This window comes from Cyrtonyx montezumae, unplaced genomic scaffold (genome assembly GCF_038088225.1).
Source record: "Cyrtonyx montezumae isolate F1298 unplaced genomic scaffold, pur_monq_1.0 scaffold_0, whole genome shotgun sequence".
NCBI classification, from domain to species: Eukaryota; Metazoa; Chordata; class Aves; order Galliformes; family Odontophoridae; genus Cyrtonyx; species Cyrtonyx montezumae.
The window spans coordinates 22,376,252-22,392,288 of record NW_027071824.1 but is presented as its reverse complement, the minus strand read 5'-3'; the positions used below and the strand labels follow the sequence as shown (position 1 = coordinate 22,392,288).

The 16,037-nt window shown below is 34.2% G+C and overlaps 1 protein-coding gene across 2 annotated transcripts in view; it reads left to right on the top strand.

Annotated features, from left to right (window-relative positions):
- FMN2 (formin 2) overlaps nt 1-16,037 on the top strand; it is a 134,135-nt gene that overhangs the window by 8,974 nt on the left and 109,124 nt on the right. For both annotated transcript variants that reach the window (XM_065729833.1, XM_065729825.1), the window contains exon 2: nt 8,897-9,063. In XM_065729833.1, the coding sequence (XP_065585905.1) occupies nt 8,897-9,063 (167 nt within the window). The remainder of the gene's footprint in view (nt 1-8,896; nt 9,064-16,037) is intronic.

Sequence of the window (16,037 nt, the reverse complement as noted above, 5' to 3'; positions counted from 1 at the left end):
ATATTTTGGATGGATTGATGTATGTTGTGTCCCACTGCAGAGGCTTGTTAGTTCAGTCATGTTTGGTGACCTGTGGCTTCTTGTAACAGTACTTAAAATTCTCAGGTTGAAATAGGCCAGGCTTTATTAAATGGCAAATGAAACATGGAACAGTTAGGAATCAAGAAATTTCACTAAGTTGAGTTGCAAAGAAAATTGTACTGTGTGTATCAGTTTGGACTGACAAAAAAAAAAAAAGCTTTTAGTAACAGCTGCCCAAAAAGACATCTTACTTTAAAAAGCTAGGCAAAGAAATGTCTTTCCAGTGGCCTGTGAGAACCTGGCACAGGAAACCACATTCACATCACAGATCACTGCAGAAACTAAAAGGGTAAAAATGGATGGAATTAAATACTTACTGAGAGGAAGCTAAGCACCTGGGAAATACAAACTGGAAGTTGCCAAAGACACATGGTAACTAAAAGGTTTGTTTGATGGACATGTATCGAGAGTTTTAGTAATGCACCTCTGTAATTTGCGAAAATATTGCGTTAGAATCTGAAGAGGAAAAAAAGTGAAAAGAGATGTGAAATACCATTGTAGAAGTTTGCATATGAAAGATACTTTGAACTAAGTACTACTGTTGCATTATAGTTGGGAACTGTTTCTTTAAAGTTCAGTTTCGGAAAGTCATTTAGGGACACAAAAAGAAGCATTCTTACCACTCGCTGTGTATAAGATAGAATACATACAGGAAAGATAAGGAATTTTATTTATATATATAATGTCCTCTGTCTTGGCTTATGTCATAGTATATTTGTCATATTAGAATATTCATAGTACAAGAAAGACAGACAATCTTAATCACTGTGGAAGCAAAATCTTAAGGAGCTTAATGATCAAGTTAGGAAGATGCAGAGCTTAAGAAGCTTGCTAATTTGCAAGAATTTAGAAAGAACTGTCACAAACTATCACAACTATTTTATATTTTGAAGCTCTGGTGATAGCAAAGTTTTAATACCTGCTTTTCAAAAATTATGATGTTATGGCAAGTGATCCATGCAATTTCAGTCCTTTCAGTTTAGACTTCAGCAACAAGCAAGGCTTCTAGATGAATCCTGCTGTAGGAAATTGTAAGTTATAATTAACTACTGGGGATATGATAAAAGGCTAAAGAAAAATGGAACATAATGTAGCATGGGTTTTTTTAGCAATGATCAATAAGACTACATTGATAACTTTTAATGTGGAGCTGCTTTCTAGACAATGCAAAAGTTGGTAGGAAGGAATTAATCCACACATAATAGAACACAATGGACCTCATACCCAAAGACAAAAATTTCTGGTGGCATTCAGAATGGACTCTCTTATATCATTTCTCTTCTCCACTCTTGAGGAATGATTCCACGTTGTCCTTGCTCAGGCAGTGTGATTTCCTTGGGTAGTAAATGCTGTAATTGGTGGAGCTGCTGTGTCTCATAGCATGTTCATCTTGGACTTGCTGTTTAAAAATACAAATTCAATCATGGAATTGAATTCATGGTTATTTGAAAATTCCATTCACTTGTAGCATCTTCTCTAAGGTGGCTTTTTACTTTATTAAATATGTGGTATTTTCTTGTCAACTTGATTTCTTGTTGGTTCTCATTTCTGATTTTGGTAGACCTCAGCCTTTTCTGTCACGGCCTGTAAGAATTTCACTGATGTTGATGTGAGATGATGTTTCTGCCTCTTCTGAGCTGCGATGTTGAGGTTGACAGCAAAAGCAAGACAATTTTCTCAGCTACAGCTTGCAAGCTGCATACTAAAGGGAGTGTATGAGGTGCCCAGCTCTTTGAGGGCTGCCTTGAACACTTGAAGCTGATAATTTTATGTTTCTCCTGGAATGGGCCACTTGTTCTAGTTGAGCAAGTTGAAATTTCTGTTACATGGTTATTCAAGCTCTGTTACATAATCCAACTCGGATCTGGTCAAGGTTATTAATGTAAAATTTCTAACAGTCAAGTGTGTACTCCTGTAAGGGAAAGGAGGCTGATATACCAAAGGATTTGGGAGCTTGACACAAGAAAATCACAGTGTTTACTGTGATAATCAGATACAGTACTATCAGAAGGAATAGTAATCGTAGGCAGTTTTATTATAGTTGTTTAGAGTCTGTGAATGTTATCAGTCCAGCTATAAATACATTTTATTTTTAGTATGTACTGCTGACTTTGAAATTATATTGAACAGTGCATAGGAAGGAATAGAAAACTAGAAGGAGGAGAATAGTGTTCATGTATGTCATTTTCCTAATTCCATTGTTTAAACAGTCTTTTTTCTTTTGGGCTTCTGTGTGTAAGATGCTTTGTGAGCTCAGTTCCTATAAGTCATGTGAACAGGGACAGAAAAATCTGCAAATGGACTATCAAAGGAAGAAAGGATAGGTCTCTAAGGCATTTTCATGCATTCTTAATTTTATTAATGCTTTAAATACTAGAATAAGATATTATGTATTTATACAGTATATAACAATATAAGGAAATCAACTGTTTTTGTACCTCTTAGAAAAAGAAGTAGGCAGGTAGATATCAGCTTTTACACTGAAATAAAAGTGAAATGAAATATAATGAGAGAATCATGGGAATTTCTACCATAAACCTACATCTTGATGTATTTTGCAGTTATTAAGGTTTTAGCTGTCTGGAAACAAATATGTTTTATTCTATGTGGATTTTTAGTGGAAGGATTTGATTATTACTTTGTTGCTATAAAGCTTTGTTGCATGTGCAGACCTGTGGCTTGCTGATTTTTCCATGATTCGTATAACAAAACTGTAAGAAAACTGTTACGTGGTTTCAAGAAGGAATCTGTTAATAAAGATTCAGGCCCCTTTAAAAAAAAAAAAAAGCAAAAAAAAAAATCCTTACAGAATGAGAGATCTGGAGAAAAATTCCAGCCTAAATCAGCAGAGGATTAGATGCTCTGCAGTGAGAAAGTACAATAAATGAGTTCTCTAATCCAGGAATAGTGGGCGTAATCTTTCAGGTCAGTCTTCAGGAAAGTAAGAGACTAAATATTTTTAAAAGCAGATATATGTTTAATAAGCATTTCTGTAGGACTGATTAACATAACCATCTCTTTTTTTCTCCTGAAATGATAAAACAAAATGTATAGTTCTTTTGTTTTCCGGGTTCTTTCTGTGTCACTGAAAAACTGTCTTTTCTCAGCAGCAATGTTATACATTTTATGTAGCCTGACTGATACAGTTTAGCTGAAAATTACGAAATCAGAAAACAAAATGAAGTAGAAGAAAAAATATAAATGTCAGTAATTCAAGAATCAGAAGTCTTATGATTCTTTAGTATGTGAAATACTAGGCACTCTGTCATGTGTGGACCATAGAGAGAATAGCAAAGAGTTGAGAATGAAGTGTGGTGGCTCTATGTTAGGCACTGATCAGCAAGCTTTTGTTTTGCAGTATTTTGCTTCAAGCTTATGAAAGACCTTTTCTATGTGAGCATTTATGATATCACTGAATTTAGAGAGGGAGGAAGGAAAAAAAAATGCAAACTGATTTCAGTTCTTGAAGATGTAAGCAGTATGCGTATGAGTCATCCATGGCATGAATCTGAGTAGGGCTTTCAGGGTTTGTTATGCTGCAGTCATACTTCTCGCTGGGAGAGATCAAAGTGGAAAGTCTGCCTCCGGCCTCTACTGGTTAAAGTTTGCTGCTGCTGCTGCTGCTAATGGTGGAAATGAGGTGTAATTGTCACAGGAGACTGGCAGAAATGAAAGCTTTTTGATTATAACTCAATGTGGTCATCAGGCTCAACTTTACCCACTGGCAGCTGTGCTCTCAGGCTTTTGCAAATGCAGCATAAGGATAAGAACCACATCTTTAAAGATAAATATGAAGTCATAACAATCTTCTCGGAGAAATACTGCAAACACTGGTGTGGTACAGTACATCACTGCATGTGGTTTTTTTTTTGTTTGGTTGTTTTTGTTTGGTTGTTTTTTTTAATGTCTGTGACTACTGTAATGGTTGCTACTGTTTCTCTCTTCTGTTCATCTTCTCCATCCATCCCTCTCTCTCTCTCAATAAATGAATAATTCCAAAGCCTACGACAACATGCTTATGGTATTGCTATCTCTTAAGGATTTTACTGCTCTTTGAAAGGTTGGTCTTCTAAGTAGGCTGAACAGAAATAAAGCTATAATGTGAATTGATTTAGCTGGAATTTGCCATTGTCTCTCCATGGACTGCATTGAACATGCTCAGTGAACAATGTTCAGCAGTCCGATACACGGTCCAGTCTAAGGTAAACCTTTATCTCAGGAAAGTGTTGTTCCTTTGTATCTGCTTAAGATGAAAATGTTGCCCTGGAATATAAAATAACTGTAATAGAAAGACTGAATGCATTTCTTACTAAAATAGGCATCCTCTCCCATCCAAAGTGACTCAAACAAGGTCACAGCAGACAAAGCAGTCCAGATTATCACTACTGACAGTAGCAGTTGCTGCCATACGTAAGGAGGAGTAATCTATACACAGACACCTCTCGAAAGCAAAGGAGACTCTGATTGTGTCTGGGCTCGTGCCCAGTAGATAAACCTTCAATAAATCTTAAGTTGAAAATGAACATTCAAGAACTGCAAATATATGTATCTTTTGAGAAATTGAGACAGCATGAAAGGAAACTATCGTAGACTTGTGAGTTTTTATTCTCTAGTGAATGACTTACATGTTCTACAATTGTTTCCAGTTGCTGTTTAGATGGTATTTTAATTCTTGGTGATAGGGGGAGAAACTCTAAAGTTACAAATGAGCTGGCAAGATCAGAGTGCTTCATCCTAATGGCTATAAAATGAAGAAGTAGATAACATGGAGGTGGAAAAAATCTTTACCTATTGAGAAAGTATTGAAAAAAAAATTGCTATTGAAATTGACTGGAACATAATTTATGCCTTAAATACAGCTGTAACTTTTCTTTTTTAAATTTTATTGTTTAAAGGATTGAGGGATTAACTTTATAGAGTTGGTGTTTTCAATTTTATGCAAGTTGTCAAAATGTAATTTTAATTTGAATTATTTCCAAATGTGTATAGTGTAGATTGGGTGCTATCAAACAAATTCCAGTTCTAAACAAAGCTGTTTTTTGAAGTCTGGTGTTGAAGAAGGCAGCTTACTGTAACTTCAAAACAAATACAATCTTTGTCTTCTATGTATCAAAATCATAAATGTGACTGCTGTTTTACGAGCATATTGCATACAGTTGCTTTGACATAACTGAAGAAGCACTTAGTGTAAAATGGCAGCAAGGCAGGGGAGCCCACCACCGTCCGTGGGCTGTGGAGGACTTTGAAGGACTTCAGAGCTGCAATTCTTCTGCAGCAGTGACAACTATAGCTTTTACCTGAAAAGAGGAGGAATAAATACAAGGTTTACAAGGAGAGAACTTACTGGTGGGAGGTGGCTTCTATGTGTCCTGGTTGTATAAAACTTCCTGGGTTTTTTTACATCCTGTAAATATCCCTGTCTGGAACTGCTGTACTGCAGGGACGTTTTTTAGCATGGATGAAGTTGCTTTGTGAAAACAGCATTCTGAAGTTCTAAAATGATGTCTTTCAGTAGAGCTTGTCTCCTCACCTCCTTTTGAGGTAAAATGTTGTGGTTTTGTAACTTTGGCTTTCTATTTTTTTGATGAGAGAGTTTTTTCTGATACTTGAAATAACCATTCATTTGATAGTAAGCTCTATCTATTTAGATGCAAAAAAATCAGTAGTTTGACATTGTTTTAAATATATTGCTCATTAAGTACTCTAAAATCATTATGTTATAATGTTGATACAGGGATTTTTTTACAGCTGTTCAGGGAGAAGCTATTTATTCACTGAAAACTGAACATGTTTCAGTTTGCTCTTGATAAAATGTGCTAAAAGAGCTGGCTAAATATATTTATTGGAATTTAAATTTCTATTGCTGTCCTCAGGTTTCCATAACAAAGCAAGGAGCACACATAGTGTTAGAACATGCATTTATCAAGACATTATTACCTTTGTCTTGATTACTTTTTTTTTTTTCATTCAATGTGTATCTGTTGCAAAGGACAGTTTAGTAATACTCAGGTTTTCTGGACTTAAATGATTGATTCTTCAAAATTAAGAAGTATTAGCTAGTATCAGTAAATGTTTTACTACCTTACATATTCAAAGGCAGATAACACACTGCAGAGAACACTTCAGGTACAGATGGATAAAATAGCATAAGTAATGCAGAGTAATGTACAGGAAATGAACTTCAGCTGTGTTTTTTTGGTGGTTTTTTTTTTTTGCATTTTGTCAGAATACTGCTCTTGAAAGTCATTAAAAGGCAGCAATATATAACTAGTATACAAATTAAATTGAGTAAATAGCAACTAAGATTCTGAACAAGTAACAAAGTATTTGATGATGAGCAAGAATGAGATTAGAGGATGAGTGGATAGATTAAGGGAAAAAAAAAAAAGGGCCTCATTTCCTGCCTTGTAATTTACAGACATTATTCCTATTCGGTAGCTTAAAGCAGAAGTATGTGGAGTGGGGGAACGTGTGCTTCTGCACATCCAAAAGACTCTTTTAAACACAACAAGATTCTTTAGGTGTTGAAATGTTTGGAAAAAAAATCGAGTCAGATTGTATAATGCTATACATGAATTTTGAGTATTTATCATGTCATGAAGAAATGTGCAGTGTTCAGTGTATTTCAGTTAAATGTATAGTATTGGCTTCCCTGTTCAATTTTATTACTTGTAGTCTCATTTACCTAGATGACTTTTCATGTTGTTGAACTTCAGTTAGCACTATAAGATTTATAGTATCATGAGTTTTGCTCCTGAAATGCTGCATATTGGTGCCAATTTGATGCCACACTACAGATATAATTTTTTTTCTAAAACTTGTTGTATGTGTCAATATTTAAAGATAATAGAATTAATTTAGTTCAGCAATATTGAAGCAGCTAGTTCTTTAACCACTTTACTGCTCTCTCTTGATTGTGATTCTGTAGAAACAAAATACTGTTTAGTTTTTACAGCACCACTAGGTATTAGCATGTACAGCCTCAGAGAAAATTAATAAAAAAATCCCCAAAAGGTCAGCAGGTAGCTCCCTGTCTGTGTTTCATTTCCATGACTTCATAATATTGTCTCCCTTAATGCTGCGAATAGCTGTGCATTGCTGCAACTTTTTTGTGAATCGTTAAAAATCATAATGCATATCAGCCAGTAAAGATCTTCTTCAGCCAAAGACAGCACAGTCATTAAAACTCCAGAGTCATTAGATAAATGAACAGAGGTGTATGTTCAATAAGCGGTTATGGTATCGCTTGATAGGTAATGAAACCAAAGGAACAGAGGCAAAGTAATCAGCAAGTTGATCAGAACATAACAAAATAATAAAACCTGTGTTTCTTTTGCCTGGCTTACTACAGTGTGCTTAATAAAAGGCTAGGGAACTTGGACTAATAATTGAGATTTATCAGGTCTTTAGATGTGGAGAGGAAAATCTTAGAAATAACTTCTGATGTTATACTTTATTGCTTATTTTAGGCTGAATTCAATACAGAAACTTTGGGCTGAATGTCAATATCTTTTAGAAATCACATCCAGATGTTTTTTAAAAAAATCTTTTATGTTCAAAAAGCCTTGAAAATTTTACATTTGAATAAAATAATTTGAACGAGTATCTTTTTACATTTTTTTTACATGAAAAATAGTTTTGTTGTTGTTGTAGGTTTTTAAAATAACACCAAATTGGATTATTAATGTAATGATTTTTTTTTCTGGAAAATAACTTTGTCTTCCAATGAGTAAGTGGAAAAAGCAGACTATAGAAACTGATTTAGGTACAAATTTGTTTCACAGCTAATTCATACTAAAGCATGTGATTAACCTTATTAGTCCCTCTGCCTCTTCCAGTAGGTCTATTTCAACTATTTTTTTATATTCTGTAAATCTGAACATTGGCATCTCCTGACATTTTAGAGCTTAATCAAGTAATTTAGTATAATTACAATGTCAATTGTACTGCAGCTTGCATATATTACTGACTTTATTTTACATCTCTTTTTGGCTATGTCTACAGAGCATGAAGATCTTTCAGACCTCTTGCATTGTCTCCTCTAACATGCTTTACATTATATGCTCTCCCTTTGTGGTCTGGTGAGAGCAATGAAAACCCTTTGATCATGATCCAAAAAAACTTTGATCGTGAAATCCAGCCCTGTGACAGGACTGGATCTCTTTTCTGATTCTTGGAAAGTTTTACTTCTCTAAAGTCTGTATTGCTGTTTGTGGCGCTGCATTTTATCTTGGAACTCACTGTTGGAGCTGTATTAAATATCATTTTAAGCTGAGTAGTTATCAATTTTTCTTTTTGTTGTCACTGCTGTTGTTATTCTTTAGAGATTTTCTTCACAGAAATGAAGCACAATTTCTTGAAGTCTAAGATAACTTCAATTCAAAAAAACAAAGACTGATTCCAAGAGCTGGGAGACTTGATTCCATAATAACCTTGTGTGACACTCTTGGAAAAAAGTATTTCAATTCTTGGTAACTTCATTTTCTTTTTTCCATCAGGAAAAAATGTAATTGTATAATATAAATAGGAATTCGATTCTTCAATAACAACTTGTGCTTTTCCTGCTCTAGAGTTCAGCCAGCTGAATGTACCTTATCTTGAACATCCCAACACATCAGGCTACAGATCAGACCAAATGATCAGATAAACAAATATGTATTAAGTTTTATTATCAGGTGTTTTTCTCTACAATTCTTTTTTATATAATCTTTTTCTTTTATTTGGTAAGATTTTCAATAAGCATTGAAAATGCTTTCAGCTTTGTACTCCATAGATAGCAACAAATTCTTATTGATTTGTGTCATCACATTGGCAGGACGAACTCTGCTGGAAAAGCTCTTCAGCCAGCAGGAAAATGCACCGCAAGAAGAAGCAGAAAAACTGTGTTCTCGTATTATTGCATTGGGTCTCTTACTTCCATTCACCGATTGCTTCAGAGAACCATGTAATCAGAATGCCCAGCAAAGTACACCCACTTTTGATGTAAGTACTGGAAAAGTTTTCTTCTGTCTGTTTTTCCAAGAAGGACATAATTTATCAGTACCTTATGACTGCCTGAGAGAGACAGCCAGTCTGGAGAAGGTTAGCCTTTTTAATGAAAATTACCCTTCTAAAAATGACCAGCCAACTCCTTGATCTCACATACATACATTTTTGTACGTACTTAAGCCTACTTGGATTCTTGGTGTTGTAACTCATATCTTAGTGTGTGCTGTTGCCCTGTATCTTCGTTTTTTTGTTTGTTTGTTTGATTTTCAGTATCTTTTCAATTAAGTGTTTCTATGCATCCAGATCCTCTATAGGACTACCAATATTTAAATCTAATAGCTGTCTCACAAAAAAATAAACAAATACATAAACCAACTAAAGCAAAACAAAGACAGCACATCATAAATGGACTCAAATTACATATCTCGCACAGGCAGTTTTATTCCCCCACCCCCCTCCAAAAAGGCTTTGGATAGAAAATCAAGCAAGAGTCAGTACAAATTTACTGGCACTGCAACCATATTGTTATCTCTGTCTTTGGGCTATCTGGACACAGTGCGGTTATTGGTGACATTTGCATACAGTTACAGAACATTAGGAGGGATAGTGGTGTAGACGTTGCTTTACACATTGTTCCTTCCCCTTTGATAATGAATTCAATGTTATAATTTAATTATATTGTATGATATTGCAATTGAAGCTTTAAAGGGAAGTTATTATGATGATCTTTCCTATTAGCATTTTTGCTTTCATCAGTCTGTGCACCAAATTATTCGGCTGAATATAACCAGAGTTTTTTCAGATCTCTCTATGTTATACATAAAGATAGAGCTTGCTTAAATATGGTTAACAAATGATTGGCATGGATACAAGAGAACTTGAGTATTTGTAAAGTTTTTAATATTTTTCATCTTGATGACGGGTAATATGTAATATGTATGATAAAGGGGATGTGAAGAATAAATGTCTGGATATACTATTAAAACAAGCTGTCTCATGTCACTGAGATGTTTGACAAAATCCCTATAGCACCATTGAATTATCATTATTATTTATTTATTTTAATTTGAAAGTATTTCAAACTATAGGATTTCTTTTTTGGGAGAAGGCATTAGTTGAAGAAAAAAATGAAAATGGAGTATGACTATAACGTTAGTATAACAAGGGAGATTTACACACTCTATTTGAAAGTTTCTTATGGTTACGTACCATGAGGTTACTGCGAAATGTTACATCAACTTGTTTAAAACAATTTTAGCTATATCTTCAGTTCTCATTTTAGCAAATATTTAGTTCACCTCCTCTTCTTTAGAGCTTTGATTGTAATATTTACTGAAAAAAAATCACACCCTCGTTTTCTATCCCTTTCCCCCCCCCCCTCAAAAAAAAAAAAAAAAAAAAGCCAAACAAACAGGCTTTTAGTTTGACAATCCAGCCATTGACAGAGGAGTTAGGTGAAATTTTAAACACTGCTTAAGGCTAACCTATTTAGAATTAGGAGATGCATTGTCTTTGACTTTACCCCAGAACTGGGAGCACTCCAATACTCTTCCTTCATCTGAGTTCATCAGATGTTCTGCTTAACAGGAATTGCATCCAGTTCCACACTGGATCACCTCCAGTTTAGCCAGTGTCCTGTTTGCTCAGCTGAAACTGCCATCAGCAAAACTCCAGTATCCCTGTCCTGGTCAGAGCCACATTTATCTACCTCCTCACTGTCCTACCTCCCTGCTACATCCAGCTCTCATGATTGCTTATTCCTAAGGAATACTCGTGGGATATAGGAATATTCCTAAGGTTACTCGTGGGACTGTTTTCATTTTTGCCTTAGTCTGGTTCTTATAAAGTTTCTTAGATCACTCCTTCAGCATGCTTTTTTGCTGAATTGCCAACGTTTTTTTTCCCCACTGAAATCCTTCTTTGGATCTCTTCTTTTTTCCTTTTGTGACTGGTCACGTATATTTCTGAGTCTCCACTTAGCTTGTTTTCTTTGGGGTATTATTTTTTCATGTTGAATAGAATCCACTATTCCTCTTTTGCTTAATGCGGTCCCACAGACTTCTTTTTTATTTTTATTTTTTTAAGAGGTTACAGTTTAAGAAAATAATTCAGTAAGTTTTGCTCACTCTGAGATTGATTGTTCATGGCCTGAGATAAATGTAAACAGATTATTTAGAAGTCATTTTTAATTTAACATGGCTAATGCAGAACTTTCTTCTGGCATGAAATGTTTGCAGTTATACAATGATTATATTCTCATCTTTTTTGATTATCCATGTTTAGTGGCCACCTTTAGTTCTCCCCATTCTGAAAATATCCCAACCTCTGCCTGCGTTGCAAGCAATACAGCAGAGAACTGTTTTTGTTGTTTTTTTCTTTCTCTTGGGATATTCAAGACTTTAATGTGGGGCACTGCCTCATCTCATTAAATAACAACCTTTACTTTTCTCATTGGATTCTGTTTTATTTCTTTTCCACACTGACTTATACTTGACAGTACATTAAGAGTAAAGACAGCTTTCACAACTCTTGCCTTTTTTGTATATCTACTGTGGGTTATGCTTTCAGGAATTGATGCTCCCTCGTTTGTTAGTATACGGTAAATATAAAGTACTAAAGAATACTCAGTGAAAGCATGAATTGTCAGATGGCTAGCAGCTCTTGTGAAATTTTTGCTGAGGATTTATCCGGAAAGATTTATTATCTGGTCAGCTTAGGGATGGATTATAATGATGGTAAGAAATCATATGCTCTTGAAATATTGGTGATCTTTTTGTTAAATTTCAAGTTGTAGCCCAAATAGTAGAAACTTGAGAACTACTATAATATATATTTTGTCCTATCATGACCCATTTTGTGAGTTATTTCTTTGAAAAAAAAAAAAAAGTCTTATAGATGTCCGGAATAAAAGATTAGTCCAAAAAATAAAACTTAAGTAAAGCTCTAAAACTAACAGAAGCAGACAAATTGAGATTTTTAAGACTTTTGCTGTTGAGCAGCACTGAAAGCTTTCACTTCAACATTTTCTACCTACTTATTTTATAATAATCAAGAATAAGTAAATGTACAATGGCAGATTAATTCTCTAGAAATGTGACTGTCTCTTTGGTAGTTTTGTACCCCTTAGAGTGTCTGCTAGTTAGTGGCTTTTGGGTGTTATGACTTCTTACTTGACACATTCTCTTTACTGCATGTCATTCTGCTGGTTTATGAAATAAATTAAAAAGTATAGATTTTTTAAAAATAGATCAATTTAGTGAATGCCAAACTTTTAGAAGGATTAAGGAAAACCTGTTCAAAGGATGTTCTTCAAATAATAATAATTATTATTTTTTTTAAGTTACTGTAGCTTTGTTTACTTGCTCAATTTCCTCCTCTTTAACAGTTATGACTTGTTCAAAAGTGTTCCTAAGGAATCAAATGAAAATCAAATATACCCTCTAACTGAAATGTAAGAAATTAATACTTTGTGGAACACTGTCGGTCCCAATGACTGTGGTGAAATTATTAAATAACATACTTTTATGGTGCAGATGTAAGTAATCTTTATCTTTTTTTGCGTGTTAACTTATTATATCATTTTATTAGAGCTCAGAATAAGATTCAGCTGGCTAAACAGTTCATCTTTAGCATGAATGTATCCCAGGCAATTTCTGCAGACATTAGTAGAATCACAACTTTCAATAGAGGTCTTACCCCCCTATTTAATTTGTCTATTAATGATGTACAACAGGAGCTAGAACATGGCTGTATTTGGACAACTATCAGTAAAGTCTACAAAATGTGCACATTTGCATTAGAACTGAAACTGAATACCAATAAAAGCTGACATTCTCCTATTAAAGCAAAGCAACTATATTTAGTCTCACTGTTATTAAGAAAATTCTGACTGTACTTGGCACTTGTCTGCATTCAGTCCAGTTGTTGAAATTACTAGTAGTTTAGACATTTAGTTCTTAATATTGAATTCCTATTCCATACATTCAAGTATATACTGTGGACTCCTAACCTATGGGCATTTTTCCCTCTGTAGCAGTTTTATGCTTTTTTCTGACAAACTTTCCAAGTAGTCTTGTGTTTTGCTTCTGAACGCAGGAAAAAAAAATAAATATCAGGGGTGACTAACACTTCTTAAATAAACAAATACAAATTCTGGCATAAAACAGAGAAGACTATTTGTTAATTTGCTGCCTTAATCTTTGTTGTGTAGTTACCATGACAGTTGAGTTTGGCTAAATTAAACCCCTTCTAACTCCTCTTCCTTTTCTGCTGCCCAATCATATGTTGTGACACTTTGTCTTTTGTGGTAAACAACTGTGAGTGCTCCTAAGAGTATTAACATGAAAACTGTTGGATGTTCATTGAAATGATTATGCTGCTTTCCTGCTTTGTTTTTTTTAATATTAATTGCATTTTTTTCTTAAATGTTTGTTACATTCGGCATTGGTGCATTTTTCATGTAATTTCAAGGGCGAGTTTTTAAAGTGGTAATATATAAATAAATATATAAATGCAAACAAAATTGAGGTGAAAGGAATTCTCTGGTTAAATAGCTTCCTCTGGAAAATTCATATTTCTCAGAATCAGACTAACCACAGAACTGTATTAATGTTATGATGAAGCTTCTCCTTGCATCTTACAAGTTCCTGAGAAAGTGAATGAGAAAGTATCATAGCTAGGCAGTCTAAGTAACAGCTGATAAGCCAGTGGTTCTGGGATATGGTCTTCCATGTGGAAGTTTGAGTCTCATGTGTAAGGAGAATAGATCTTCAGGCTATTCAATTTCATTGTGAGAGAATCAGTTAAATGTATGAGTTCATTCTATCAAGCTACACTAAATCCAGAAAATTATTGTGTAACAGGAAGACCAAGAGAATGACTCTGGAATTAAATAATAGATGTTGAAATCCCAAACTGATTTCTTTTCCTGTGGTAGCCCTAACCATGGCTATTGGCTCTATTGGCCTTTCTTATCCCTTTGTTAATGTTTCATTCTTGTATCCAAGTTTGAACCATCAATAAGTTTCTTCTATTTGCAAATCAGAAGGAGATTGGTTAAACAACTGAAGTACTCAGTCACAAATTTAGTAGAATGCTACTTCAGCCATATATTACAATATTCTGACTGACTTGCTGATTTTCAGCCTTGCAAGGCATTTGTGTTTACTAATACAGCCGAAGGTAATAGAAGCTGAGTGCTGCGTTTAATACTGCACTTTTTGACAGTAGTTAGATGAAGCTTTGCTGCTGAATCTCTCATCAAAAAGTAAACCCCTTTTCTTGATATTATTGATTTCTTTATTTTAAGAGCTGCTTAAAATAAAGCTGTCTCCAGCTGATAAGAGCATTTTGAGGTGGATTGGCTCTAATTTCTCAAACTAAAACCTTGCTTGTCCGATTAACTATTTACATGCAGTGGGAAAAGGCAATTCTGTACTTAGTGTAATAAGAACAGTTGAACTTTCTGAATGGGGATATTTCCCTTCCATCTGCAGTAAGGAATATAGTGCTGTCTAAAGTACAAACATTTGCGTATGACTGGGAACAAGCAAGCCCCATGGAATTCTTAGCTTAGAAAACTTTCTGAGCTATGGGAAGAGAGTGAGTTAATCTTCAGACCTGAGTACAGCTCTATTCTCAACACAATCTACTATAAATGGTAAAATGTCTATTGATTAGATATCATCAGATCCTGTAGTCAGTTTCACTCACTCGTGCAAATGCTCTGCAGTTCTAAGAACCAGTGGAAAATGCTGTGTAAGGATGTGTGACAACCCGAATTCTCTACTTGACATAATATTTAGTGCACTGGACTCAGAGAGCTTGAAGCTCTCTATGTCCAGAAACGAGTCCAAATAAATAAGACTCAGTGGAAGGACTATTATTTTTTATCCAAAAGCAGTGATTCATACTCTTTATAGTAGAGATGGAGCAAGACAAAGTGGAAATTCTAGATGTATTCCACACTTGATCACGGTAAGAGAATTAATTTGCTATGCTTTTAATGTTATATAGCAAAAACAGTATTTGAAGTGGAAATATTACACAAGAAGCTGGAGATGTAAGTCAGTGGTGTCATGTATCCCTATGGTAAATTTATTAATGGCAAAGGAAAACGTGGATAGTTTATTTGGATTTTTTTTATTTATTTTGTTTGAAAAGTAATTCAACATCATAGAATTGACTGCATGTAACCTTTACCAAAATTTTCCCATAATCATGCAAATTTGTACCATTATCTCTTTTGGGAAAAAAAAAGCAATGAAAATATTAACTATGAAGGGACTAAAGATGAAGAGAATTTGGGTGTAATCTGGAGTGATTAAGAATTAGGACATTCAAATGATTTCTCTTGGAGGCCGTGAAAGTGAATATAGGTTTATTTCTTCTCTTGCTATGTGCAGTATATAGAACATGAACTTGGCAAGCTTTTCAGATTACTTTTCTGTGATAAGGAGTTTTCATATCCAAAATTGTCTTAATTTTGCATGTAATTTGTAACCAGATGGTATTGATATCTTTATTATATAACAGTGATGTCTTTAGATTGTAACCAGAAATTTTTACAAACGGACATGCATCTTTGTAAATATCTATTACGTTATAAACTATCCCTCATCTTTCTTTGCATCAAATAGAAAATGAAAAATTCCAAACAAGCAAAACAACATCAATAAAAATATATATTTCTTCTATACTTACCAAGGTTTAGGAGTATAAGATGGAGCTGTGTGATGACTTAAATGTTCATAATTTATATGCTGTAAATTATAGCAGCAGGAACACAGGTACTTCATGTGGTGTTACTCTGACAATATATTCTAATTGTAACATTATTGTGAGATGTGTTGTGGCTTTTGATTTTCTTTTCTTTTTTTTTTTTTTTTTTTTTTTAAGTCAGGAAGCTTAATTTTTCTTTGACGTTTATTTGTTAAATGGTTGCACTGTATCTTTCAAGATACTGAAAT